We start from the raw sequence: 27,678 nt of genomic DNA, 5'->3' as shown, positions 1-27,678 counted from the left end.
CCGCAGGCAAAATCTCCCATTTTCCTCTCTGCAGCCATGCAGCTGATAGATGCTGCTAATGCTGCCTTCACATACACCCAGCTGACAAACAAAGGAGGCCAAATCTTAGCTGCTGTAAACCGAAGGAGGTCCAGAGGGATTAAAAAGCCTAAACTAATTACAACACCTGAGGTCCTAGTATTAAATCCCACTTGAAAGACCCCAGAAAGACATCTCATAACAAAGTGAATAAAGCAATTTAAAACCCCGAAACATTCACTAGCTCAGTAACAACCTGTTTTACCCATCTTATAAATAACTGCTTGAAAACATCTGTGTTGAATACATCAGGAGGTATTCTTCCTACGTAGATCAAAAAGAATGGCCCAAATAAAGTGCTACCATGCCTTTTCAGTAAGTGAGATGACACATCGCTCAGTCAGCAAGCCAACTTCGTATTTTGTTTATAATACATCATAACAAATAATGAAAAAATACATTTAAAAATACTGATGGTATAAAATAAAATCAGTAAACAGTCCAATCTTTCTTTTCTACACATAATAATAGAAATGCAGTGTGTTTCATCTTGCTTTGATTTCATAGTTCGGGTTGGAAGGGACCTTTAAAGGCCATCTAGTCCAAGCCCCCTGCAAGGAGCAGGGACATCCCTGACTAGATAAAAGTTGCTCAGAGCCCCCTCCAGCCTGGCCTTCAATATTTCCAGGGATGGGGCATCCACCACCTCTCTGGGCAACCTGTTCCAGTCTTTCACCACCCTCATTGCAAAAAATTTTTTCCTAATATCTAACCTAAATCTACCTCCCTCTATTTTGAAAGGTAGATTTAGATTTGCCTCTATTTCTTATGCTAAAGAGTGGTACACACAAATACACTGATAAATCTAAGTCCACGGTGCTGAAAAAAACCCCCAAATCTAAATCCAGCTTCCCTGTTGTTATACTCTTTGGATTTTTTCTGCATTACTCTCTTTTTCGTTCATGGGAAAGTATCAATTAAGTCAGCGTCAAAACTATTTGTAGATCAGCTTCACCCCCTCAGGGTCTCAGTGCCGCAATACTTGAGTTCTTGACACCGAGAACTCAAACTGTGTTTTAAATTTCTGCTTTTATTCTTTTTTTTTAAGCTTAAAAGTTTGCAGAAAAATGTCCGCTGATTGTTTCATAACCGCTTGTTACTGCAAACTCTGCTTGAAGTCTCATCTACAGAACTTTTTTTTAAACATCAGTAATCAGGCGACGTAGGCAGCAATCACACGCACCATATCGATTTACTGAACTGTCTGTTCAGCTCCAAGCTGCTGACAGGGCCAGCCGCTGTTATGGAGAGCAACATACTTCCAGATTTTCCTTGAGGGCAGGATAGCAAGTTCTGAGCTTGAATTAGAAACATTTGGTAAGAAATCTGCACAATAGTACTGGTTTGTGAGGGAACACACTGTCCTCCTCACTCACAGCACTCGATTCAAACATAATCCACAAGAATTAAAAACCTTTGCTATGGCAGTAGCTCTGAAAATGCTTGCTCGCGAGCCGTTTCAGCTGGCACTGACTGACCAGCTTGGCACGCAAGCCCAGTAGTCAGACACCCCAGTTCAGAGACAGCCCACTTCCCACTCAGCCTAAGAATAAAACTACTTCAGGTGTATCCACCAAATGCACACTAGTAAAACACTTCGCTCAGACCACGGGAAATGCACCTAGGCTAAGTGTTCAGCACTTGAATTTGGCTGGGGCACTGCTCACACCCTGCGTACTACATCAGTAGCCTGACAACTACTACACATGTGCCCCTACATGTAGCAGGCCAAGCAGACGCAGAAGCAGGCACATGGCAAAGTGTGAGCCTATGCACTGGAGGAAGTGGGAAGCAAATAAACAGTTCTCACAGTTCTGTGTCCCTGAATGAGGGTTTTTAAGGCACCTCTGGTCTTAACATGATGGAGAGTCTGCCTGGGTGACAAACAAAAGCTAGTCAATGGACAAGGTTGTCCTGTCTTGCATTATTTTGTGCCCATTCTTCAAGGCCCTTTCCTAACATTTGATTGGAGGCAGTGACAGCTACAGCTGAAGGCAACCCCTCAACCTGTAATTATTCTCACAAGCCATTTGTAAAAGTCACAGCAGTTACCCTGGTCCCTAGATGCTCTGAATCTCCTGCAGTATAATACAGAAAACTCTGTCCCCGAAAAGTAAGCTCAACTATGTCCTGGAGGATGGGTAATTTCCTGAGAGATGGACCTACCAAATTTGCCAGAGCAAAGCAATAAATATCTCAGAGTTACTGCATTTGGAGGTACAGTCCTTTCCCTTTTCACTGGAGATGCAACTAGAGCTGTGGCACAGATCCCAGAGAGATATATGAAGGCTTGAGTGACACAGGCTGGCAGGGGAAGGGAGGATGCCCTCGCTGCTAGAACTGTGCATGAGTGGTACAACCATTCCTTGCAAAGCCAGTCTCAACGATACTCTGCTATCAGCTGCAGAAGCAGTCAGAGTTGATGTTAACATCTGCGCCTTCCTGACTGCTGTGAGCTTGATTTCATGTCCACAGCTAGGAAAGATTCAGTCTTTTCTTGCTGACACACAGAAGGCACCATTTTGCTGCTTTTCCAATGGCGCCAACAAAATGGTGATTCTGGAAGGTAAGTATTTTACATGACATTTCTCTCACCCCAGACAGCTGATTCTTTTTTAACTGCCCACCTCCTCCTCTTGTGAAATACACGTGAACAGAATGGAGGAAGGAAGAATCAGAGAGAAGCACTTTTCAAGCACAGTCATACACGCTCATAATCCCATTTCATATTTGCATGGCAAGAAAGCTAGAATCCAAACATAAGAGCATGCCTACCAAGAGGGAGTTGTACCAAAGGTGCAACTTATTTCATATGATGGGAAAGCTTCTGACAGGCAGAAAGGAGCTGTGTTCTCTCTTTCATGCACTCATATGACTTCCATTACTAACCCAGGAAGAAAAAAAAAAAAAAAAAAAGAAAAAAAGAGTCATTATTTCCAAAGGTTCACATGATGGCTGAAGCCACACATCACCTCCAAGGACTCAGACGTGCTCACTCTGGCTCCAGACCCTGTGGGGCAGTGCTAATTAGCATCTCAGCAAACAACGTAAGGCGGCCAAGGTCTCCCGGGAACCCCTCCATGGTGCTTTGATCAGCCACGCTGCAGGCGTGGTGAGATCACCTAGGGAATCCCTGCCTAGCAAGCAAGCAGAGAAATTCTCTCCTGTCAAGGGTGACTAGTTGCCTGACTGAATCAAAGGTAGCCAGGGCTGTGGGTTTTCTTTACTCATGCCCGAAGTGTCATAACTACTCCTCTCCTAGAGGGAAAGGCAAAACACACTAGGTCACGTATGCTGTGGAGGCAGAAGCAGAGCACTTAACTTCTGGGCGTTCCTCACAGATTGTTTTTTTAGAGCAATAAACTAGTCACACATTTTCCCTCTCTTGCTTTATAAAATACCATACTCACATTTTCCTGTTTCTTCCTTATCAATGCCCCTCTTTCACTGCTAAAGCACAAACTAACTGAAGAATTCTTGCTTGTACACAAAGACATACTAAGTAATTGGAAAAGGGTTTGATCCCAGACGTGCTGGACACCTTCAATTCATCTGAGTTTCAAATGAAATTCAGGTTCATGGCATACATAGAGTTCCCCTAGATTTCCCACTCTTAAGTGAGTCAATACAAACAGCCAACCAAGCATGCACTCTGGAGATGAGAGCTAAGAAACAGTATCAAAATAATTTAAACCACATGCAATTTAACACTGCTGTTTGAGCTGATGATCAGATTTTTTTTCACAGCATACATAAAAGTTGTTTGTTCCAGCTGTGCTTTGCAGATCCAAATAATTATTTCCAAATAGTGGTTGAAGCGGGAGAAAAGGGAGAAAGAAGGAAGCTCCTTTTAGACTGTGAAATACCCAGTTTCTTTGAAGCGCAGGGCAGTGTAGCTTAATATTCAAGCAACCAGTCTCCAAGAAATGTTATCCTGAAACAGTCAGGGACTTAACAGTACTAAGCAGCACATGCAAGTAACTTCAACAATAAAACAATTAGTTTTCTTCCTCTAAATGATAATTAGAATTGGTACCCATCCAATATTCTGCTTCCAGTTTCTCCAAACTTTCAGTTCCATACTCAGGACAAAATTGCTTTCCTGTTGTTTTTGGCAAGGCAACATGATCACATAAAGATACACCCAGCCCACTCAGGTTTTCCTCTCTCTCGTTTCACTCACACAACCAGCCATCACACAATCCTACCTTCCCAGTTGTTGTCATCACACAGCGCTGTCAAATCCAGCCGAGGCACTTCTGACACAAAGCTGTTTTCCTGATCATCGACATCTTGATTTCTTAGTGACTTGTTTTCAGGAATGCTTGGATGCTCTTGAATCTTCATACTTGAAGTCAGCTATATTCCAATACACCCACAGAAATGAGAGAGAAAGAAAAAAAAAAAATGTTTCAGGAGGCAGAGGAGGAAAAAAACCCCTTGCAGTCACAGCAGCAGTAAGCTCACGCTTTTAGCTAAAAAGATCCAAACAAACACATCCTGACATTTCCAGCTCTGAAGCCAAATTCCCTACTTGATGACCCCTATGTACTAATTGCTCACTCACACCGGTAAAAACATCCGTCCATGCGCCTTCCTTGAATTTTTCCTTCTTTAGAAAAGCACGACAAGTTCCCGACACTGCCTGCCCTGACAACTGCATGCAGCTGAAAAAGCCTCTAGTAATCGATTGGGATGAAAAGGGAGGGAGGAAGGCAAGGAGAAAGAGAGAGAGAGAGGAGGCAGCCGCGTACGCTTCCTACAGGAGTGCAACTCCTTGGAACAATGACAAAAATGCTGTTGCTGTTGTAAGGCTGTAGCAATATGGTGTCTTCTAAAAAGGAGGCACCGGAGCTCCCGAGATAGCAGTTGCAGACAGCAAGCAGCGTCGGCTACGTACATGAATGCTCTCATGCAGGCTGTGCTGGCTCAGATCAATTAGTGCCAGCTAAGCTGTGCTGGCTGCACATTCCCTGATTTCCTGTGGTTGTTTTCTAGCTGGGTGTGGGGAGAGCAGAACTATTTATGGAGGAGCTCTGGGTATTAAAGCAGTGTTGCGCAAATCCACATGGCAGTGGGGTTTGGCATCTCAGCTGGAAGCAATGTGGACTCTGGGAAAAAGCCAAAAAATTTACAGAAGCATCCAATGACTTAGGAGGAAAAAAAAAAAAAAAAACCAAAAAAAACCCCAACAACAACAAAAGAAAAAACCACGGCAGAATGCTGTCAAGTAAATGATTCATCACTTAGCACTACCTAGAAGCAACTGCTGTTTGTCTCACCACTATTCATCCCTGCACATACCACACGTCGTGTGCGTTTATGCAGAAATCACTGCCCTTCCCACAATCCAGATACACAGTGTGCTTGTCTGCAACAGTGCTTGATGACATGAGCAGTTTTGTCACTCTAAAATAAATAAGCTCTAGTATCTCACAGAGGGCAGCAGGGAAAAGGAAGCATAAAGTATGTATGTAAACATATAGTATGATATGTATAAACCCACCAGCAAACACAGAGCTATCTGAATAGACAGCATTACGTACTACTATTTGATCTTGGTAAGAACAGCTTAGGCATAATTCTCTCAAATATAGTCTAGCAGGTAGTCCACATGCAGACTATACCCCCACAGGTATTTTGATAATCTAGTTAGCAATCTGCATAAGCTGATGTGTGAAGGAAATGGGCCTAAAAAAATAAACTGGTACATTTGGATGTACTTTACTTGTGAATCCGGAAGCATGGCCCAACTGTACTAAATCAATAACCTTAGAGCATGCCACTAAGGCATATTTAATTTTTTTTAATCTGCATAAAGCTAATGATGTGTGTGTTTGTTTCCCCCTCCTCTCGCTTTGAACACAGAAAAACAAGTAAGCTTTATGTAGAGAGGGAAAAAACCTGCCCAGTAGACAGAATAAATGCTTTTATCTGGATTCAATCCCATCAACTCCTGCAACTGGACAGGGCGTCAGACAATCTCATCTAAACTCCCTTTCTCACAAAAGGTTGGACCAGGTGATCTTTCGAGGTCCCTTCCAACCTGGGCTGTTCTGTGGTTCTAAAAACCTGGGTGATGAACACTCTGGTATTTAAGAGTGTTTTGAATTGTATTTATATAAGGTTTGTATTTTCTTTTCATTTCAACAAATTGCCTTTTTGAACCGTTATAACAAAAGGAAACACTAGACGACAGTTTGCCAAGCACTAATAACTCGTACAGCTTGACACTAAATCTGATTAAAAATGTGTTTATTGTGAGAGCTGTACATGGAAAAAACGCTAATTCACCATTCAATATCTTTTAAGCTGCTTCCAGGTTGGGAGTACTTAAATATTTCTTTAAGGTCCAGTAACAAATTTCTTGCCAGGATCTAAACAGTCAGTGTACATTACAAACAGAAAGACTGGTCAGTGGCCAGAAACAGGCAGTCTTATACATTTACTAAAGAACAAACTGTACCAGTCAATAAACTACATTTAAATTGCCAGCACAGTATTTTAAGACTGAAACAAATAAAGCAATAAATTTCAAAATAGGTGCTATTTTTAACAGCATCAAGAAGTGTGAAGAGAGGAACTTATCTAGATTTTTAAAATTTCAAAGGTAGCAACCTGAAAATACCAGGCTTGTCACCACCAGTGACAAGAGTTACATGTCTAATTATGGAGTTAAATGTCTTTCTAAGAAGAGTGCACAAACTCCTGGCTTACTAAGACTCTTACAAGATATCTACAGTAGATATAAGAGCACTTCCCACATGGGTAAACATTTCCATTACAGATGTATTAGAAAGATCGCATCAATGTCTTCATTCTAAAGTCACTTCAGTTGTTGGAAATATTTAAAAGCTGTTTAAAGACAGGCCTGTGCTGTGCCTGCAACCAGTTACTCTCCTTCCCTTGCTCACTGATGTAGTCTCTAATACAATGAATAAATCATTAGGCGTTCTGAAGAGCAATGGCTGTTACAAGCCCAGGAGACTCGAGAAAGCAAAAATTTAACCTTCTTTGCATTAATGCTCCAAACCCGTACAGCAGTAGATAATTCAGTATTCCCATAACTTATTTTCCTGTTTAATTTCCTCATGTCACTACTTGCCAAGCTCCAGGACAAAATCAAGTAAGGGAGAATTGCTGTGCTGTGGTATGGATGTACCACAATTTCTTACAAACCAAAGGGGCAGCAAGTTGATGATCTCAATAGCAGCTGGCAGTTACAGTGTGCTGTGGATATTACATAAATGACCACAAAAAAAAGTCCAAACTAGGCACTTGAGTTCTGCTTTTTAGAAGCTGCTTCTACAGCCATGCTTTGCAGGTACCAGTAATTACAGATCTAAGTAACCTGAGGATAAGTCAGCTGTTTTCATTCTCCCTGCTCCAAAGGAGATTCAGCACAGAGTAGCGCAAGCAGCTAGAAATAACTGCAACAGAAAGGTCTTTGAATTCTGATCAGGAAGTTATATTTGATTACATGTGGATTCCAGTCAATCTTATTTGAAAGGCTTGCTTCCCGTACATCTGATCATCCATTACCACCACAACCAGCAAGCATCCTTAAGCTCCTCTTGGTTATACAATCTGATGCAAGAATGCAGCCATTCTGCCGCCCTACTCCTGAGTCATGCCAACCCCCCTCTACCCTTGTTGCCACATTGGTGTGAATCTTAACACCCTTCCCTTTATCAAAACCCAGGTACTAGAAACCTGTGGTTTTCAAATCACAGTCTACATCCTGCGGCTTAGCTACTTCCAAAGGCAGATTATTAAGCACTGAAAATTCATTTGGGACATGTGCTTCAAGGTATTTTCAATGCCTCCTGGAGACCCGAGTCTGCACAATCCATAGCTATGGCAAAGTCCAAACACCTTTCCCAATACCTTCAGACTGGAGACAGGGTGAGAAGGAGAAAAGAGTACGAAAGTCCCTGTCCCTTCCTCATCCTGAACGAGTTGTTTGTTACAAAAGGCATGTATTTAAGCTGCCCTAAGCAAAAGGCTTATAAGGGACAAGGAATTTAAAACCACCCTGCAGGAATGTAACATTTTCTTGACCTTGTAATTCCTATATAATACAATCTCTGGGTTAAGGCTATGTCTTCTCCTGCAGTTAAAACTCTAAATTTTAAAACTCTTCCTAAGGAGAAGTTTATTTTAAGATCAGAATTTCAAATCCAAATATACCTCCCTGGACTAATTTAAAAGCTTAATGGCAGTATAGTGTGGCATGGCAGCGACAGCACCTTCTCCACGTGCAAGCTGATACATGAGGAACAAGGTGTTGCAAAATCCACGCTCCAGAAAATGCAACAGGAATGCGTTCAGGAGTGCAGGATCATTGGGGATTACTGACCCTCTGGGAGCAAAGTAGGAGATCTATCTAAGCTCAGCCAAAGCAACGATCAAAGGGAGCACTGATCCCCCCCTTGCAGAGGTTACACATTTCAGCGTGCCATGAACTTCTCCAGCTACAACACAGCTGGTCGGAGCCAAGCTGTTGGCAAATAATCTCTTTTACCTTTCCTGCTAGATGGAAATAATACTTACCAGAAATTAAGTCTTTTGAAGGCAATAAATGCATAGTGACTTTTATTTAAAAAAAATAAGTCAATCCAACAAAAAACCCAAAACACAAGATGAGGCTAGTTTAACAATATTATCAGTGCTCAGTTAACTCCAGTCAACCAGAGAAACCAGACGTTGTCCACAGCTGTTTTGCTGTGCTCTTCTAAAATGGGTGCACAACTGAGGGAGAGGGGTCTCAGATTACTCTCCCAAGTATTTTAAATGCTTGGCTGTCTAGAGGCATTTCAAGCAAACCCAAGTGAACCAGTGACTGCAAAGGTGTTCACCTAACCCAAACCCAATCTCTGCTTTGCTGAACAGTTGGATGAAAAACACCATGAAGCAAACGCAGCAGGTGAGTGTTGAAAGAAATGTAAAGTTGGGGAAAAAAATGTTGCCATCAACATCACATCTCCCCTCCTGACATCCATCCCAACCACCAACCCTTAGAGAGAAGCAGGAGATGATACAGTTTTCTAAGGCAAACGGATCACAGACGCCTACATTCAAAGGCAATAGGCCGCAGTGGGAAATCATAAATAAAAGACCAAATGATTTTAGAGAAATCAAGAGAGAGAAGCTGATCTTACTGCCCTGGGAGATAACCAGTCACACACCCTGTTTGCAATGATTAATAAGGGAACTTGTCACTTAAACCAACTGCTGACTTCAGTGACGCTCCTTTTGGCAAGGAGGAATTGAGGGACTGAAGCAGACGCATTCAGACTCCTCAACGTTTGAGCTGCTCCCTAAATTATGTAAACAAAAAGCAGAGGGAAGGGAAAGAAAAAGCAAAATGCTAACTGCATTTCTCTAGGAGAAACAAAATCTCACAGAACTATATGCCTAACTACTTGTTACTACTCAATAAATCTCATTTAGAGACCACAAAACTGAAACACAAAATCCAAAAAATACCAACCTGAGAGTGCCTGAAAAAAACCTCACCGTTTTCACTTTCTTTGCTATAAAAAAAAACAAAAACAAACCAACATATTACAAATACAAAACCAGACTTGTCTTGTTACAAAAACAAGCAGGACTTTGGCAGACACAGGTTTTTAGACTCTTGCTACCGCTGCACACTTACACATTAATTCAGTAAATGAAGGGACACTCCGGGCTGCAGCACTTCAGGCTGCTAAACTATGTATTTTTGATTCCTCTCAGGAGCAATTTGTGAAAAATATAATGTCATTTAATTCCAGTGCCCTTAATTCAAACCAGTGCAACTCTCCCAACAGACATAACTGTGGAGACAAACTGTCATCTCAGGCGAGCAGAGTGGGGCTGTAAAGCTCTCGCAGAAGAGCTAAGTACAGATTCCCAAATCAGAGGCCAGGTTGAGACAGGCCTTGCAGTCCCCTGTGTGGAGCATGCTGGTTCAGCTACTTCACAGCTGACTTCTTTTCAAGACTGCACCATCAGCATCTTCAGCGCCATTCCTAAGAGGCTGGGAGAACAGCCTTGGTGGCATATGCTGCTGGGAAGAGCCCACACAACACAGGCAGTGCCTCCATAGGGTTCTACTTTCAAGTTAACATGGTGCGTAATGCTGTTCTACAGCATGACTAAATGTCACCCTCAGTAGTAATGTCTGCAGCAGAAGAGCTCTTAGGCTGTACTATAACCACAGGGAAAATAAAACATATATATATATAAAAAAAAAAAAATCACCTTTCTTCAGATAAAATTTCCATGTCATCAGGTCCTGTTCTGTCTATAGGCCTGGATGAGCTAAAGCTTTCCATACTCTGTAATACAGTAAATGTTAAAGCAGTAAGATACATAACAGAAACAGGTTCAAGCTGCAGGCCATTAAGCAGATCAAATATAGAAATACCCAACAGGGCTTCTAGAAACAAGACAACAATCAGACTACTGCCTGCTACACATCTATAACAAAACAAATCCCACAATTTATTGCCCATAACCTGCAAAAATCTTGACTGCTCACTGCTTTGTCTCTTTCATCAGACGACCTCAAAATGTCTCACAGAATAATGCTGCATGGTACCCTGCCAGTTCCCATTTTACAGACTGACAAGACAGACTGAGCTCGAGAGAAATTCTGTGGTGTGTACAAGATCTGTAAGAGCAGGTACCAAAATCCACAGCATCTTCCCAGCAGGACTCCTTATGCTTATTTTAGAAAATATTCCCCTTCTCAGCCAAACCTTTCCTTAGTTTCCTCTTAAATGGGCACAGGACTGCAAAGGGACTGCCATACGTGCAGAGGTAATGTCATGTTGTGCTAAGATTAACGCAGGGCAAGAAATTCGACTGGTTATGACAACTTACTCTGAAATTACCATTAGGAACATTAACGCTGTTCTCCTCCAAGAGCTTGAGAAAGTACTGTGAAGACAAGCCATTTTGCCACTTTGGGCACACGTCTAGGAGGTTTTATACCTTGTTTTTTGGTTAAATCCCTCTTGAATAGGAGGAAGTCAGTTAGTAGAATGGAGTGTGGTTCCAGCCCCAGGAACCATGTGCACAGACTTCTTGGGGCATTCACAGCCCTCTCACCAGATACACCTCCAGCCCCATAAGGTGACACAGCTCAGTTGTTCCAGCCTTGCTTAATGTGATTCTTCAAGCCCTACTGGTACCTGGCTACCACGTCTCTGAAATGCAGTTACAAGCTTTTAATGTTTTGTGGTTGGTTTGCTTGGGAAGGTAAGCGGAACTGACAGTTTTTCCACTGCTGACTTACGCTTTTGAGTCAGATGCAATTAGACAGCTCAGAGGAAAGCTTCCACACACTGTCCTACATACTCTTTCAGGCTTTAAAAAGCAGGGAGGCTCAGAAAACGATAGCTAAGAAGATAAAACATCACAAACTTGTTTACATGACGAAGGCCTATTAGTAAATGCTAAGGTGCAGGTTATGCCCTTTGATACTCCAAGTAGATAGTCTAATTTGGGTTATTATTTGAAGTGTAAAGATGTAGCAAAAAGAAAGCTAAATCACCACAGATCCTGCTGGCAGTCTCTGAAATGCAAGTATGAAATAAGTGCACTCATGAAAACTTAAAAAGCAGCCTTTGCTTTTCAAAAACAGTAGCACTGTGCTCTCTGCAAGCAATTTCATAACAATACCCCCAGTTGACACTGCCTCTAGCAAAGCAAGCAAGAACCAACTGATGGTCATCTTTGTCAAAGTGTTTTTTTTTTGTGCAAGGTTAGTCCATTTGAGGTTCCTTTCAGCCTTTGCCCTTCAAGAGATTCAAAAAAGAGGGGCAGGGCAAAGTCCAGCGGACATAGGTAAATTTGAAGACATTTCTCCTGGGCACATTTTAAGACTTCATGCATGTTTTTCAGGTTCACAGCAAAAGTGGACACTTTCGTCAGTCTTTTCCCAAATCCCAAGTCAAATTCTTCTCTACATTTAAACTGCTTTACCCTCCACAGGTACAGAGAAAAGGTGCAGAAAAATGTGTAAGCACTTGACCTTTGCCTCTCAAAGGCCACTGCTACAAGCAAAGACACAAAGCAAGAGTGTGTCTGTCTCATTGTGCTCTATCATGAAGTATCACATGAGTAGGTCACCAATACTGAGCACTAAAACTAAGCACAGTCTACAGTTTTTGGCATCTTGTCTTCTTTTTATGACAAAGAGAAGCCAAATCTTCCTCTCTCCAGAATCTCTGCACAGGGTAAGAGCATCAGATCATTGCAATTTTGTGACCAAAACAAAATGAGTCCCAACACAATGTCACATTAAGATGGAACTCACTCACAGCAGCCTCTAAAACTTACTCAACTGAAGGTAATGCCCTATAACTTGGAAAGACAGTCTTTTCACACAGCTTTCACTGTTACTCATAACCATGTAATGCATGCCTGGTGCTGGGCATCGGGATGCACAGCGCCTTCGCCACTGTAAGCAGACCCTGCGTTGAAGCACAGTACGTTTTCTCAACTGCTGACACTATAATCAGTGTCTGGTTTAGTTGAGATGGAAGGAGGGTGCATCAGTTTTACTCTACACCTTGTAGAAGCCGATAAATTGTCTTCTACTGTGAAGGTCACAAAAGAATACGCTGGGCAAATTCTACAGTACTACAGATTTTTCAGACATTTTATCAGTGTCATTTACCTCCTCAGTAAAAGATAGCTGGAAGGATCATCTTTAGGACCAACACAGTCCAAAGTGTTTTGCAAATTGCAAACACCACAGTAACACACAGACTTAAGGGAAAAGACATAAAACAACAATGTCATCTCATTATCAAGAAGCCACTTGCGATCTACAATTTCAGAACTTAGCAGGAACATAAAAATAAACTTGACCTAAACATACATTTGAAGTCCCAACCTCCTTGCAAGATTTTTGAAAGACTGGGAAAGAAAAGACTTCCTTTTTCTCTTTCCAAAGTGCTTTGCTGAATTCAGAAGAAAAAAGCTGTGGAAAGAGAAAATTACTATAGATGGAATAAAAGGAAAATAGCAGAAATACAGCTTCTCCATTGCCTCATCACAAAGGTTAAAAGTATGGGATTCAGTGCTCCCCATAGTCCAAAATAGCCACTTATGCTTGTACTGTAGGCAAAAATGACTACCCAAGGGAACCAGATGTGCACAGAAACAAACAAACAAAAAAAAGAGACATTTTCCCACCCTAGTACTAGGCGTCAAATCGTACAGCATGCTGGCTTACCACAGGACTGTCCTGGTTGTCATTAAGCTCTGAAAGCTTGGTGCTGGATTTCTGCCGTTTGGGTTTATTCCTTTCACTAAGATATCCGGAGCTGTTGTCTTGTAATTTTTCTACTTCTTGAGCAGCTAGAATACAGTCTTCAAGATTGCTGAATCCAGAGGGAATGTTTTCTTTGTTGACAACTTCCCTAAAAAATAATAAAAAAAAGACATTACAACAAGAGGTTGTTTAAAACACTCTCCCGCTACCATTTATGATAGCAAAAGAGAAGCGCATCATGCTGACTGGTGCAGCTCCAGGAACATCATCTACGCCCTATGAAACCAGTATCTCTGGTTCTTCCTACTGCAGCAAACACCACACGCTGCAATGCTAAATCCCACTGAGGAGTGAAAGCCACGTATATACACCTCAGGTGAAGAAGCTGTGAGGATCAATGTTTGGGACTTGATTCACTTCCCACTAAAACCAACACAGAGAATCCCACTCACTTCACATGGAAGCTGGACTAGCTCCTGGCTGTCTGTGATATTTTTATAGAGAATATACAGCATATTTTCCTTTGAGACACGTGCTTTTAATTTAGAAAAGTGATTCACAGCTGTGGTCCAAGGATCTCCTTTGGTGTATTGACATCGCATAATTGGCCCTCTTACGTTCTCAAATGCAACAGCAGGACTGTGGTGTTTTAGCCAGATTCTTGATTCCTAATTAGGAATTACACAAAATAGAAATGGGAATGCCTACCTGTGATGGCAACAGAGGACTACAGAAAACAGACAAATACACAAAATAGAAATGGGAATGCATCTCTGCTAGAACAGAGGACTGTTTTGCTGTGTTAGGAAGTGAATGGGACAGCTAGCTTTAAGTCATCACGTGATGCACCAGCCGGGACACTCTCAGCTAGCAGGGTTTGTGCATGTTTTCCAGAAGACTGGCATACAGCTTATCTTGCCCTGCACAGTTAGCCTGCTGGGTCCTTCAGCATGCAGTTTTCCCTTCATAACCTGTTTAGTAGTCTTCCCTTTACTTTGTGCAATAATGAAGACGCACACACATAACACATCACTACATTATGGCAACAGGAGGCACACCATGCATCTCACTCTTCACCACCCTACCCTGCCAGAGGCTAAAGGCAAGTTGCTTATATTTGACACAAACTGGAACATTTGCTAATTGTTGTATGCACGGCTGCCTTACACAGTACTGTGCGACTCTAAAGCCTGCTTTCACGAACAGCAGGAGAATTTACCTAGACTTGCACTAGTGTGACAAGAAACCAGTTACTCTGTTGTATCTGGACAGTGCCAGCATGACAAAGTATTCAGATCAAAAACAAAACCAGAAAGTTTCAGTAATCATTTTTCAGATCACGAACATCTAGGTTTTGCTGGTGGAAAAGAGATACAAAGAGGTATTAAAAAATCTATGATTAAACTTCTAAGATAACACATTTGCCTTTGTGGAAGTTTTTACAAAGCTCTGAGCAGACCAATTACATATGTATAGCTTGTAGATCACGGAGCCTGCAAAGCCCAAGAGTTCACATACGTGTTTTTGTGCCAAATACTCTTCCTATCTGAAGTCCCATCTTGTGACATTATAAATCCTCTTGTGATCCATGACAAGGCAAGGAGATGAAGTCACTAACAATCAGAACAACAAAAAAAGTTTTGAAAGGGACTCCCGATTTGATAATTCACCCAAAGGAGTTCCTGCAATCTGACCTAAGGGAACCAGGGAAAACATTTTGAACCCTAACCAGCACTCAAAACTTCCGATATGCTTTAAATCCTTGGCTCCACCTTTATGGACTGAACCTGAAAAACTGTGTCAACCATGTCTAAAGACAGCTGCGTAACGCAATGTCGAAAAAGAGTCCTGCAGTACTATATGCTTCCAAACACGTACACTAGCCAGTCTCTGACCTACTTACCTGAGAAGCCTGTCAGCAGGGCTACTAAACAAGAAAAACTGCTTCAGAGTTACTGCCAAATACTTTGGTGACTTGCAAGTGTGAATTTCCCAGTTCATCTTCACAGCATACTTTCATTCACTATGGAAACAGCTTTTTATTTTGTAACTATGGATTTTTTTTTTTGCAACAGTAGCATTAACACATTTTGGGGAACAGCATGGCTGCAATATTAACACCAGGTACTGATAGTTACGCACCCGTATATAAGTGGCTTCATATAGAAAGATCCAATAGGATTTGGGGGAGTCAGCACCCAGGAAAAAACAAGAGTGCTTACTTCAGAATCTAACTTGAAATCCTAGCAATCCAGTACTACAGTCAAGTATACACATTCTTGACAGGAACTCGTGCTGTGTTAAAGCTTGACATACGTGTAAGCACTGATTAGGTCACGGCCTTGCAAAGTCTGTAGTTACAGTTCCTCAAAGATAGCTATGCTCTGGGCAAGTGTTAAGGTCATGGTGCTCATACATTTGTACCACACAATATATACCACAAGTAGAGGAGTATGAAAGGGAAAACAGGTCTTATTTTTACTCTTTGACAGACATTTAATGAAATGTACCACTAAATTTTGTGTAACAGGGCAGATAAAAATTCTTAAATTCTGATTAATCAAAAGGAAGATTTTCCTACTTCCAGACAAACTCCCAAGTCTCTTCAATAAACCCAAACATAAGCTGTGCCTCCACATACAAAAAGGGAACTTGATCTTATTTTTTAAGACATTCTGAATTTGGAAAGGCATAGAAACCAAATGTTTTTATCTACAGAAAGTTACAAGCAACAGGGTCAACTGCTTGGGAATTTCCACTAAATCAACAAATACTGTAATTAAACAATTCCAAATACTGTAATTAAAACCTCTGCTATACTGCATAAAAACCCCGGATTCTTATCATGCTTTGCCCCACTCCCTGACCTCTAATAAACTCCACATTTCCCAGTTCTAACTGATGCAGTGGAGCTCTGCACAGGCACTGCAGTCTGCTCTGCGCTTTCAACTCAGGGCAAGGGCTAGTGCACTTCATAACAGAACTAAGCATTGCCTTGACAAAAGGATGTGACTAGGGTACACTTAATTAAATATACTTTCCAAAACAAAGAAATCAGGCTCATACATGTCTCTGTTTCTCCGGGCTTCCTCCTGCTCTTTGTGGTGTCGCCTCCTCTGCCTGGCAGACACATTAGAAGAGGCTGAAGACGTTCCCGATTCAGAGTCCTCTGAACTCTGGCCGCCTGAGCCATGAACATCAAAGAGATGCTGCTCCACGGCTGAGCGGATTGTCTTCTCTAAATACCTGTCAAGCCGAAAAATAAGGTCAATTGAGCTCAAAGACTTTGTGGAGCTCCCTCTCTGCAACAAAAAAACAAGGGTATCTGAGGGTTATGTTTTATTATGATGGCAAGACAGTATAAAATGTACTAGGGCTGTGACATCTGCAAAGAGCTAAGTCAAAATCTTCAGATACCCTGATGTTCAGGTCCCTCAGAAGTGCTGAGCCTTGCCAATTCATCTTGCTCTTTTTTATTTTTAGGGATGTTTGAACCTTCAGTAAACCAGCTAACTGTACTTACTGCAACTATAGACATTGATGCCTAACTTTCACCCTCCACTTTAATAGTCCTTGCCCTGATATTTGATACCCAGCCATGCTGACACCAAGTCAAATCTCTTATGCGAGCTGAGCTCACTAAGGCAATGGATCATCTGCAAGAAGGTGATTCACTGCTGTCTCACAGAGGGATAAGAACACGTCAACTCCTTGTATGCTCAACTCTGTGACCAAGCATGGATTTGGTTCCGACTTCATGCTGGTTTTGCACTGTTATTGTGCCATGAATGCACTCACGGTCACCCTTGCCTTACTCTGGTGTGAGATCACCATCACACTCACTGGCAGTTGGAGGGCATCCACACAAGCCATAGCAAGGGAGCCTCTGCAGTTGCATTACTTAAAGATGTGAGACTATGTGAACTTCCAATGCAACCAAATATCCTTCATTTTGGTACTGACATTTTCTTGTAATATTTCCTTCCTTCCTCCATCAGAGGAAGTTTTTTATGGGCAAAATACTTTTTTTTTTTGCAAAAATATAAAGTGGAAAACACATTTTTCTACATCCCCAGCCCATTCCTGTTGCTTGCAGTGTTTTAAGTAGTCTGCTGATGAATGAGTTTTTCAAACACACCTGTCCAAAGTCCATATATGACTTGTAGTACTTTTTCCATAATTAAAAAAGTTATTTGCAAGATTTGCTGGTTAATTTTCAACCGAGTAACTATGAGTACGGGAACCTGTACCTGAGCTGACTTCTCCAGAGAATTTACAAAAGTTGTTGCTAAGTTGCTACAGTTGTAAATCTGCTGAGATTGCAGTTCCCAAAAGAGTCAAAAGATCTTAGCAACTGCAAAAAAACACATGGTTTAAATTGACAACTATGTCTGTGTTTCAGGTACTAACAAAAATCAGTTCTGCAAACCCATTAGCCACTGGGAATTTCCAGCTCCGGCAAGGGAGCCAACTCATTAGCCCTGCTGCTCCCAGTGGGGTCAAGCCTCGTCCTCTGCTGGGATGCAACAAGGCACGAAGAAGAGCAAGAGGATGACACAGTGCAAATGGCTTTTCTAAATATGCAAGTTCTGCCTAATCAAAACATTGGAGGCACAGTGTGAAGAAAGAACTAAGGGTCTGAGAATTTTTCAGAAGGAAGTGATTTATTATCATGCAGATGCTTTAGTTTGGGAAACACTGTCTTTTTTTTTTGTTTGTTTAAAAACAACCCTTAAAGAGAAATGAAGGAATAATCAACGCCTTTAAAAAGCTCCAATATAGAAAAAAGGTAGCTACAAAATTGTAAAAGAGACACTTACTCTCCTGTAGCAGGAATGTTACTACTGACTTGTGATACATGGGCACTGCGTAAAAGACAAAAAGAGGAGAAAGTTAGATCTAATTATCATAATAAGGTCTTAAAACCCCTTATCTTTGCAGCACTAAGATTTAAAAGTCTGAGCTGTCTCAACAACAATTGCATGCACACGCCACAAGCCTTCCCCTTGAGGGATTTTCTCTCCCATGGTGACATGGAGCATTTTGACAATGCCAATATCCTTAAGAATTAATTTCCCTGTCATTCCCTTGCAGTAGGCCAAGGTCTAACGGAAAGTATTTCAACTTCAGCACATTGCAGGTTTTTCTTGGCTTTCTTCTGAGTTTTTTGCCCCTGCAGGTTGTTTTAGCCTCATCACAAAAGTCCTTGCCTTTTGAGCACAAACTTAAAAATGTATACACTATGAAAGGAGACTTAATATTTAAGAATCTTTAAATATTAATGGAGAACAAAGGCAAAATACAAGCTTTGCACAGTTTTCCTCCTGCTGCTCTCTGATATTCATGTTCTTTGCTTCACATTTTTAAAAACACAACGTATGCTCTCTTCTTTCCCTTCTCACTCAGTCTGTTTTCAGGCTCAGGAAGAGCTGACACAATTGTAGGTGTCACTGCTTGCTGTTCAAAGCCCTTCTGAACAAGCTGACGTGTCACCTCGTGCAGCTGTCACTGCTGTCAGCCCTCTGCACACGGCCAGATCCAACTTGGCCAAGCTGAGTCCCATCCTGTCCTCTCTTCCCCCACACTGACTCGGCTCTGCAGATAAGGTGAGACTTTTTGCCTATTCATCACTCCTGTGCTCTTCTTTAAGTCAAGTAAGTTACAGGCCTAGGGGATTCATTTGGATTTATCCTCATATCAGCAGAGGAATTAGCTGTACGATTGGCTCATATATCCCAATAAAATGGCACTGCGTGGCCAGGGTACGAGACAGGCTGGATGCAAAACCAGCCACAGTCTTTACCAGTTTCTCCCAAACTGTTTCAAGGCAGAAGAACCAACAGCAGCAGACTTCCTTTAACTAACCAAAGGTTTCCTCTCTGCTTCCCTCAAATATTTCACATTTCACTGTACAGATCTAGTGCTAGCTAAGAAGCTACAGCACTCTCAGATGGTAACCACTCCGTGGCTCTGCTGGGTTTGAGCGTCACTCGTGGCGGAAGGCAAGCGACTAAGAACGAGAAGGGTAAACAAGGGGCCTCTACAGCCAGCTCAACAAAACCAATAAAACAGCCTAACTCCTGTAGTCAAGTACAAACCCCACAAACACCCAGCTGCAAACCAGCCTCACAATACGCTTCAGCTTCCTTTGGCTAAGCCAGCGCATTCACTGTGGTGTGAGTAAAGCAGCGTGCCCTAACCACGCACGCATCCCTTCCAGCCCCGGCTTCACTCGGGGCTCATCTCCAGGCCAGGCACGGGTCCCTGGAGCCATGGCACAGCCTGAAAGCACTCACGGATTTGCCAGTATATCCTGCATTATCTGCACAACACCTGAGCAGCTGTGCCATTCCCATGATTTGATGAACAGAAGACACACAAACAAGTATTTATTATTAAGGACAGACAATCTACATATAGGAAAAAACATGGCAAGATTCCTCTCTTCCCTCACATAGCATCTTGACTATTAACTACTGGATGGCTCTGCGATTTGAAGTGCGCATTTCAAGCGCCCTGCTTGCTTTCCTGTTCCCTTACATAAACTACTTGGCCTCTTCCCAGCCCAAAATTACTTTTTAAGCCCTGGTCTCCCATGGGAGATGGATTAGAAAGCAAGACGCTAGTGTGGTAAGCTAAACCACATTGTAAGATACAATTCATGCGCTGGCTACTGCTCCCACGTGTGTGGGAGTAAGTTAATATTGTATCAACTTTCTATAATATTTACATGCAACCCATACTGAGTGGAGTGTCTTTCATATCACACCTTTCTTCTCTGTTTTCATGTCAGGAAAGTGGTAGCAGAGAGGGACATAGGATTGTTAGGATTCTATTTTTTTTTTTAAAACATCCCAAAGATGTAGGTACATCTAACCATCAGACAAGATGGAAAATCTCAGGAAACAGCTCTTCCCTCTGCTTCCAACAGGATTAATACTGTGCAAAAATGCAAACTCCTGTTTCACCAAAACCTAATGAAAGGCTAGACTTCACGCTGTTAACCCCATCTGAGGTGGTCAAGGCCAAGAGTCACTATCTGCAAACCACTTGCATCATTACTGAAAACACACCAGCTTCTTTAAACAAAAAGTAGTAAGAGAAGAAACAAAAGATAAAAGCTCCAAAAATATTTCAGTAAAATGCCAAAAATTTTCATAATCTCCCAATACTGAAGATGTCTAATTCTCAGTTAACCGTACTTTACTAACATCCATTCAGTTTTAAGTTCATTAACCTTGCTAATTCATGATGGTGCATATCTGTGTTACTTTGTGGTATCTAGAAAAGTCCTACTTGGACAATACAGATCCTGTCGGAGAGCCAGTAATACGGTGATTTTCAAACTACCGACAAATAACAATGAAATATCTATATAGCTACATGTCAGTTGACAGGATGACTACAAAACGAAGCTCTGACATTCTGATTTTATTATATTTCCATTCTAAATACTGCTTTCTGGTATACTGCATATAATTTTACTCTTAGCCCTGTGACATTTTAATGCTCTTTTACTAGACCCTTCTCAATAAGGTGGAAACTTTAAATCAGAGTTTTTCCAGATACACTAAATTTCTTTTAATTCCACAAGCGGTAACCTTCCCTGCTGTTTCACTTTGAAGCTTTATTTAAACACATTGCCAAATTGCTTGATTGACTCTGCACCAACTTTTTTTTTTTACATCGAGGAAGTTCACATCCAAAACAGTGGAGAGAATTACACCGCAGCTTTAGGTTTTGAGCCCATCCAGCGATAGAGCAGGAGGTGCTCGAGCACTTTAGTAAACTTAGGGAAAGGCAGAGCCCTGTAAGGATGTCACAGCCCAGAAGAGCAACCAGGCAGGCGGGGCACATCCTGTGGGGTTTTCCAAACTTCCTGGGTGGCAAAAGTCGCTCTGCCGTTGGATTTACACTTCAGGGAGCAGATGAGGCGAGCCGTGCCCAAGAGAGCCCTCTTGGCATGCTCGTCTGTGCAGGCAGCTGCCTCAGAAGGGTCGCTTTGCTCAGTAAATCATCCGGACAACAGGAACTCATGTTCTGCTTCGGTTAATTATTTTCTCCTCATGTCTGCTCCGTTTCACTGAAATGTATGGTCAATTATCTCCACAGCTAGATTGTCTTTATTAAATTACGCATCTGCTGCAGAACATGCTGAGAAACAGTGACTTTCGATAGAAATTAAAGGTTCTCCTTGGGCAACAGGAAGCAGCAGTAGAGTTTCCTGGTGCCGGGAACTTTTACTTTCAGAGAGCGAGCCACAAAACCTGCACCAAGGCACGCAGCCGTTCTAAGTGCTACAAACTTTTGAACTGTCTTCTTATGACCCTCATGCTTTTCCTTTTGGGAAGTCTGACCTGTAGCACTTCCCAGTGTTGTCTAACTTGTTTACCAAAGTCTTTTGCTCGCTTTCAGAGGTGCCCCATGAGCTCTGGATAACATCATGCTTCACACATAATAAGGTAAACTCTTACTACACGGCCTTTTCTCCCATTCAGTTTCAACCTCAAAAATGGGAGGGTGGTATTTTCTGTCAGCTTTAAGCACACAATCTCTGCTGCCCCCTCTAACTAGAGCTCTGTAGGCTTAAAAGGTATGTACTGGAGTGAGAATTATCTCATATAATACCCGCGCCTTGTTTGGTCTCTATCGGGCATCTTGTGACAGCAAGCAAATAACTCAGTTGGATATCGAACCCCTCTCCCGTTTTTTCATCAAAGGTACTGTTGAGCAAAATCTATTAGCATTCAGGTAATAAAGCAAAGTAAAAACATCAACCAGACCAAACTCACTTACTGGCATAGTATTTTCCCAGATTGGGTTTTCATTTATGAAGTCAATTAATTAATTCCCGATCATACTTAATGGCCTAAATCATAAGCTATACTTGCAATCTGGAACTAAGGCCACTCATTGCTGACAGTTATTTACAATCCATCTGCTCTACTGAGGAAGCAAAGCTATTTTTCCCCCCGATTTTGTTTTTTAAAAGTCAAGCACAACAGTAAGAAAGCCTCAATAGATGCAAAAACTTTTTACTCTTTTGCCATTCCAGCAAAGTAGAGGATGTTTAAATGACTTTGACATTTCAGATTGGAAGTTTCTGAAGTCCTCACAAATATATTATTCCAATCTGTGATGTAGGAAATTCCTTTTTCATAGGTATTTATATAGTGTAAACACTGTTCACTCTCTACAACTGCCGCATGCTGTGACATGCAATACTGCAGACTGACATGGGATCTCTTTTAAAGACAATTACTTCCTTTGACACAGATTCTGCAAAGAGAAGGATTGTGTATGCATATAAAATGTGAAGATAATGAGTTTAAAAATAAAGAGATGGCTCTTAGTTACTGGGATGTCCCATCACACAGCGGGCACACTTTCAGTGTTTCCTCAGCACCTTCACACTTTCACAAGCTGAGATCCAATTATCCTCCCTTTAAATGTGGTACACTATATTTGACACTACCTTCCTGCTATGCAGAAAACTAACCCCACTAAAAGCAACTGTCTTGTTTTCTTTAGGATTCCTGCTGTTTTTCAACTTGCACTGGGATCACCTTTTATGATGGGTGCACACTGACATCTACTGCTTGGAGCAGAGACAACCCTGAAGGAGACTCACACACAACACCCCATTTAGGTCGGTGAATTTGGATGCCTGTGTTGTGTAGGTTCCTCTGGAGAGAAGCAAAACGCTCCTCTGGGGGCCTCAGACCCACACAGCAGCTACACACCATGAGCAGGGGCATCCAGCAGACTAGGTCCTATTTTCTGCCAGTGCTGATGTGACACAGGACATTAACGTGCATCAAACAACGTAGCTGTGTCTTGTAAAAGGGCCCAGCATCCCTGTGGGCGTCAGGAGCTCTGATGGCACGGCCCACTGAGGTGGAAGCATCCAACGGGAAGGTGGCCAAGCAAGTTTCTGAGCAGGTGCAAATTCTACAGTATTTTTTCAGTTTCTTCAGAAAATTGACCTGAGAATAAACACAGCAAAACACCTTACCCAATATACTAAAGACTAAGAATACCTGACCTGCATTATATAAAAAGTTCTTGTTGTCTCAGATCACAACTCTTAAAAGGGGAAACAGGCAGCTGTACTGAATACTGCCAACAGGATGTTACTGCTTCAAGAGAAGAGAAGTACTAAAACAGGCAAAACGGTCCAACACCTTGCCCTGCACTCCTGAGTATCTAATGTAGTTTTTGGCATCCCAATTTTGGCTTAATGCTCTGCATGTTAACAAGGAAGCTCCACACTACAAAGCTTTTGCTTTTTCCCCCTGTGATATCACTCTGGTTTATCTCCGGATGTAATCATCAGGAAACTCCTCTGAAACCATCTACGTGACTAATGTCAAATCTAAAGCACATACGCCAGCATGAAGCACGTCTGCAGATTCCCTGTCTTCTAAAAATTCATTGCACGCGTTGAGCAGATGTGTGCTTACAGGGAATTGCTGTTGCCAGATGCTGCTTCATTACCTGAAACTGCACACCATTTCTCAGTACCCATTACTCAGTAGAGCTGGCATTCACGGTCTTATTAGAGAATTATATAAGGAGCAGTGCTACAAATTTTATAACATTCTTGACTCCCTTTACCACAAGACTTCATTACAAAAGGTTTCATAATGTAAATGCTTTTCAAGTATGACTCCCTACAACAGTGAATCACCCAGCAAGGTTTTCCTCTTCTCTTCACAGTGCAGAAATCTCCTTGCCTGATGCTGACTACAGCTGAGTCAACAAACTGTCTTATCAAGGAATGCAGAGGGGGAGAGAGGACAACCCTGGTCACCAGCAGGTGAGTGGATTCAAACTCCAGATCCCACTAACTGGTCAAGCACACCTCATCCTTGCAATGCCCAACAAAAGAGGGCTCCAGCTACAAAAATTCTAATTTTCTGCCCAAACTTATTCTTACCCTGTTTGTACACATTTTCTCTTGCATCAGTACTGTTACTTAACATAAACAATCTTTCTCCTCTGTCTAAAACCCAGAGGGAATATGTGTACTCTGGTTTATTTCTTATGGTAAATACGCCTTCCTGCTCTTTTCTGCATACTGTAACAGGGACTGCCTACTTCTTTAATAATCTTCACAAATCTAATGCATTTTGAACTTGAGTTACTGAAACTGTATGAGGCCTCATCTGACTCTTGTACAAGGGCATCCGTACTTCCTCTAAGCACACTGAAAATACTTCACTTTATGTATCCACTGTCACGTGATTACCTCAACCTGAGTATTTTCATCCCATGCCTCCCTTCCATCCCTCTACAAACAAGTATGCCCACATCCTTTTCCTCCTGGCATTACCAAACGTGAGGAACTCCTCTTTCATGTCATAGATTTTCATTATTAGCCCTGAGATGTATGACTTTATTATCAATATTATTATTTTTCACCCTGCATCTCGTATTTCATGCTTATCTTTCTATGTATCTATGTCAATCATACTGTATCATATCTCACGGTCATATTTTCTCCCAGAGCACACCTCCATCCTATTCACCCCTCCTAAATTTCTGCTGTAAGCCAAATTCATGAGCATGATTCTATTTTATTATACCAGTGGCTATTAAAGAAAAAAAGTCCATAAGACTTACAGAGCTCCACCAGCAATTTCCTTCCTCTCCTACCAGCAATACCTACAGGTCTCACCCTCTCCCTACTCATCTTTAAGTTCTAGTACTAACGCCCGTTTTCTCCATACAGATGGCATGATACAAAGCATTTTGCTGACATCAGAGAGATTAGGTATACTGCTTTGTTTTCTCTCTCTGGAAAGTCTTATAAAAAATAATTCGGTTGTACTGGTATCACCTGTCTTGACAAACCTATGTCACATTTTTCCTCATTTACCATTTACTCTCACACAGTTAACGACTGCTTATTCCCTTACAGAGCAGCAGTGGTGCTTAATTCTATACTTGGTCATGACTTCTGCAATCTCTAAAGAAAAAAAAAACCAAACAAGTCCACAACCCTGAATCAGTGCCATTTTAGAGAAACAGTCTATTGGCAGCATTGTGACAGTTCTGACTTAAAGTTAAGACCTCGAGCATTTGCCTTATTGTTAAAAATAACATCCAGGGAAACATCTCCATTGCTAGCTGACACAGTGTAGCGCTGAAAAATCAAGTCTCTGGTTTGATCCTACCAAAACTGGTTTACGGAGGGACATAATGCTCCTTCAGTCTGGCAAAAGCCAAGTATTATGCAGCGTTTGGAAGTGAAAGAGCTCTTGCTCCCATTTAATTAACTTGTTGCATAATTATCTATATGGAACTACTGTATAAATACAGCAGCAATCGCTCTGTACGTACACATTCATAATTCACTTGAAGGATTACTTGAACAGTATTTCAAACTACGTAAGTGTGGCTGGTAGGAATACACATAGATGTGACCATCAGACAGCTAAAGCAGACAATCTCCCCTTCCTTTTCCATGGTGTGAAATGCAATTCCTATGTATGTCATGCTCAGCTCTGGGGCAACAGAACATTCAAAGTTGCACAGAAAAAACTGGCCACCCACTCAAGTTCTCAGGTGTTGAAGCATCACAAATTGCCCAGCCAGCACTGGCGCTCCTGCCAAATTAACTGCACTTGGCAACTGACCTCAGGAGTACACATTTTTGATGTGTGATAAATAGCAGCAAGACTTACAAGCTGTTACCTTTATTTACAATGAATTGTGTCTCAGCAATGTTACAAAAGAGGCAAGCTTGGCACGAAGCCTTATGTTGCAAGGTGTGCTGCTCCCTCTCTGCTCCTACTAGCCATTTCTTCACTTTCCAACTACGTGTTTATTCCCGACTGTTCCCTTCCTATTTGCAAGATACATTCTCACAGAAAGCCATCCCTTCATTCCAATGGACACACTCATTCTTTATTTCCCATCCTAACATGTCCACATCTCTATTTAAAATTTCCAAACCTGCTTCCTCACTCTCACAAATGTCCTGCTTTAATACCAGTTTCCTGGTATTCACTCCTTGCTCCCCATCTCCTCAGCAATCCTGACTAGGTCAGCTGAAGAGATTCTCCTTCCTAGATAATTTTTCCATGAAAGGAAAGGGCTTCCAAGAAAGGGGTTGGAAGGACAGTTATAAGCAGTAAGACAAATGGAAATGTAATGAAAGCCTATAATAATTTGAAGGTCACATGTAGCCAGAAAAAAAAAAAAAAGCAGGGGACTATTTTAAATGGAAATACATTATGAGGATTTAAACTGGGGAAAACTTGTGACAGGAAGTTCTGAACTTTTGAAGCACAGATTAGGCAACATCTGCACAAATACACTGCAGGGAATGATGGTGAATCAACAAGAAGCCAGACAAGACCATGCAACCAGGCTAGGCCATGAACAGTTCACTGACCCACACTTCCGCAGAGTTTTAATGCAAGTCTCCACATTAAGAGTATGCAAGAAACGCACACTTTCTTAAGTTTATGCTAGAATAATTCTCTAAGAAAAAACACAAACTACAAAGATAAATAGGAATATATGCAAGAGAAATAACAAATTGAAGAGATCACTGTAAGAATTCCAAATATCACTGCTCTCACAAAAAGCACCACGGGGACTTCTTTTTATTTGTTTAAACTCCACAGAGATCAAATAACCCAATTATAATATCTGGCCCTTCCTTCTCTGCAGCCCTTCACTGTTAATTGCTCTGGCTCCTGTTCTTCCACTAAATATAAATGAAAGCACTAGAATTTAGCCTGCTACCGAAGCAAGCAGAGCAAACTTTCACTGATGTCAACAGAATTAGGGCACTTTTTACAAGCAGTGACTTTGCCCTCCAGTTTGCAAAACAAGAAACGCAATTTGTTCAAATGCAGCGCGAGTGCCATTCCCTCCAGGCAGGCACGCTGGGGACCCAGGCACTCTCCTGCTTTTCTGGGCTGCAGCAGAGGAGCAGTTGCTGTATGGGCTGCTGACTCACCATCTGGTTCCTGGTTTCTTTCTCAGCAGCACACACTGCCAGTTCCTCAAAGCTTGTGGCAAAAATCTCTTCTGTGCCCACAGATTATAAGCTACTCATGACTACATAATGAACTGAAGAAAAGAGGAAACAAACGGCCGTCTACTAATTAAGAATTTACAAGACTGGTGTTAAACCCTGAGCCCCATCTCTAAATACAAAAAAAATTTCAACAGAGTTTGTATCTCCAAAGACTCATTCATCCCACTAGCTGAGCAATAATTATAAACTTAACATTAATCTTCAGTTTGATTATACTCAGTTCAACATTTCTAGCATCACTCCTTGCATTTAATTCCAATAACGAGTCAAT

The 27,678-nt window shown here is 41.7% G+C and overlaps 1 protein-coding gene across 6 annotated transcripts in view; it reads right to left on the bottom strand.

Annotated features, from left to right (window-relative positions):
• The window catches only part of FAM13A (family with sequence similarity 13 member A), a 132,397-nt gene that overhangs the window by 19,923 nt on the left and 84,796 nt on the right, over window positions 1-27,678 (bottom strand). For 3 of the 6 annotated variants that reach the window (XM_086746543.1, XM_086746544.1, XM_086746549.1), the window contains 6 exons: window positions 18,172-18,216; window positions 16,418-16,597; window positions 13,313-13,499; window positions 10,327-10,403; window positions 9,572-9,614; window positions 4,287-4,437 (listed from right to left, as the gene is read on the bottom strand). In XM_086746543.1, coding sequence (XP_086602669.1) covers window positions 4,287-4,437; window positions 9,572-9,614; window positions 10,327-10,403; window positions 13,313-13,499; window positions 16,418-16,597; window positions 18,172-18,216 — 683 coding nt within the window. The remainder of the gene's footprint in view (window positions 1-4,286; window positions 4,438-9,571; window positions 9,615-10,326; window positions 10,404-13,312; window positions 13,500-16,417; window positions 16,598-18,171; window positions 18,217-27,678) is intronic. The other 3 variants (XM_086746547.1, XM_086746546.1, XM_086746548.1) reach the window with 3 other exon arrangements.

This window comes from Chlamydotis macqueenii, chromosome 4 (assembly GCF_036417535.1).
Source record: "Chlamydotis macqueenii isolate bChlMac1 chromosome 4, bChlMac1.mat, whole genome shotgun sequence".
Lineage (NCBI taxonomy): Eukaryota > Metazoa > Chordata > Aves > Otidiformes > Otididae > Chlamydotis > Chlamydotis macqueenii.
The sequence above is the reverse complement of the archived record's forward strand: the minus strand, read 5'-3'. Positions and strand labels throughout refer to the sequence as shown.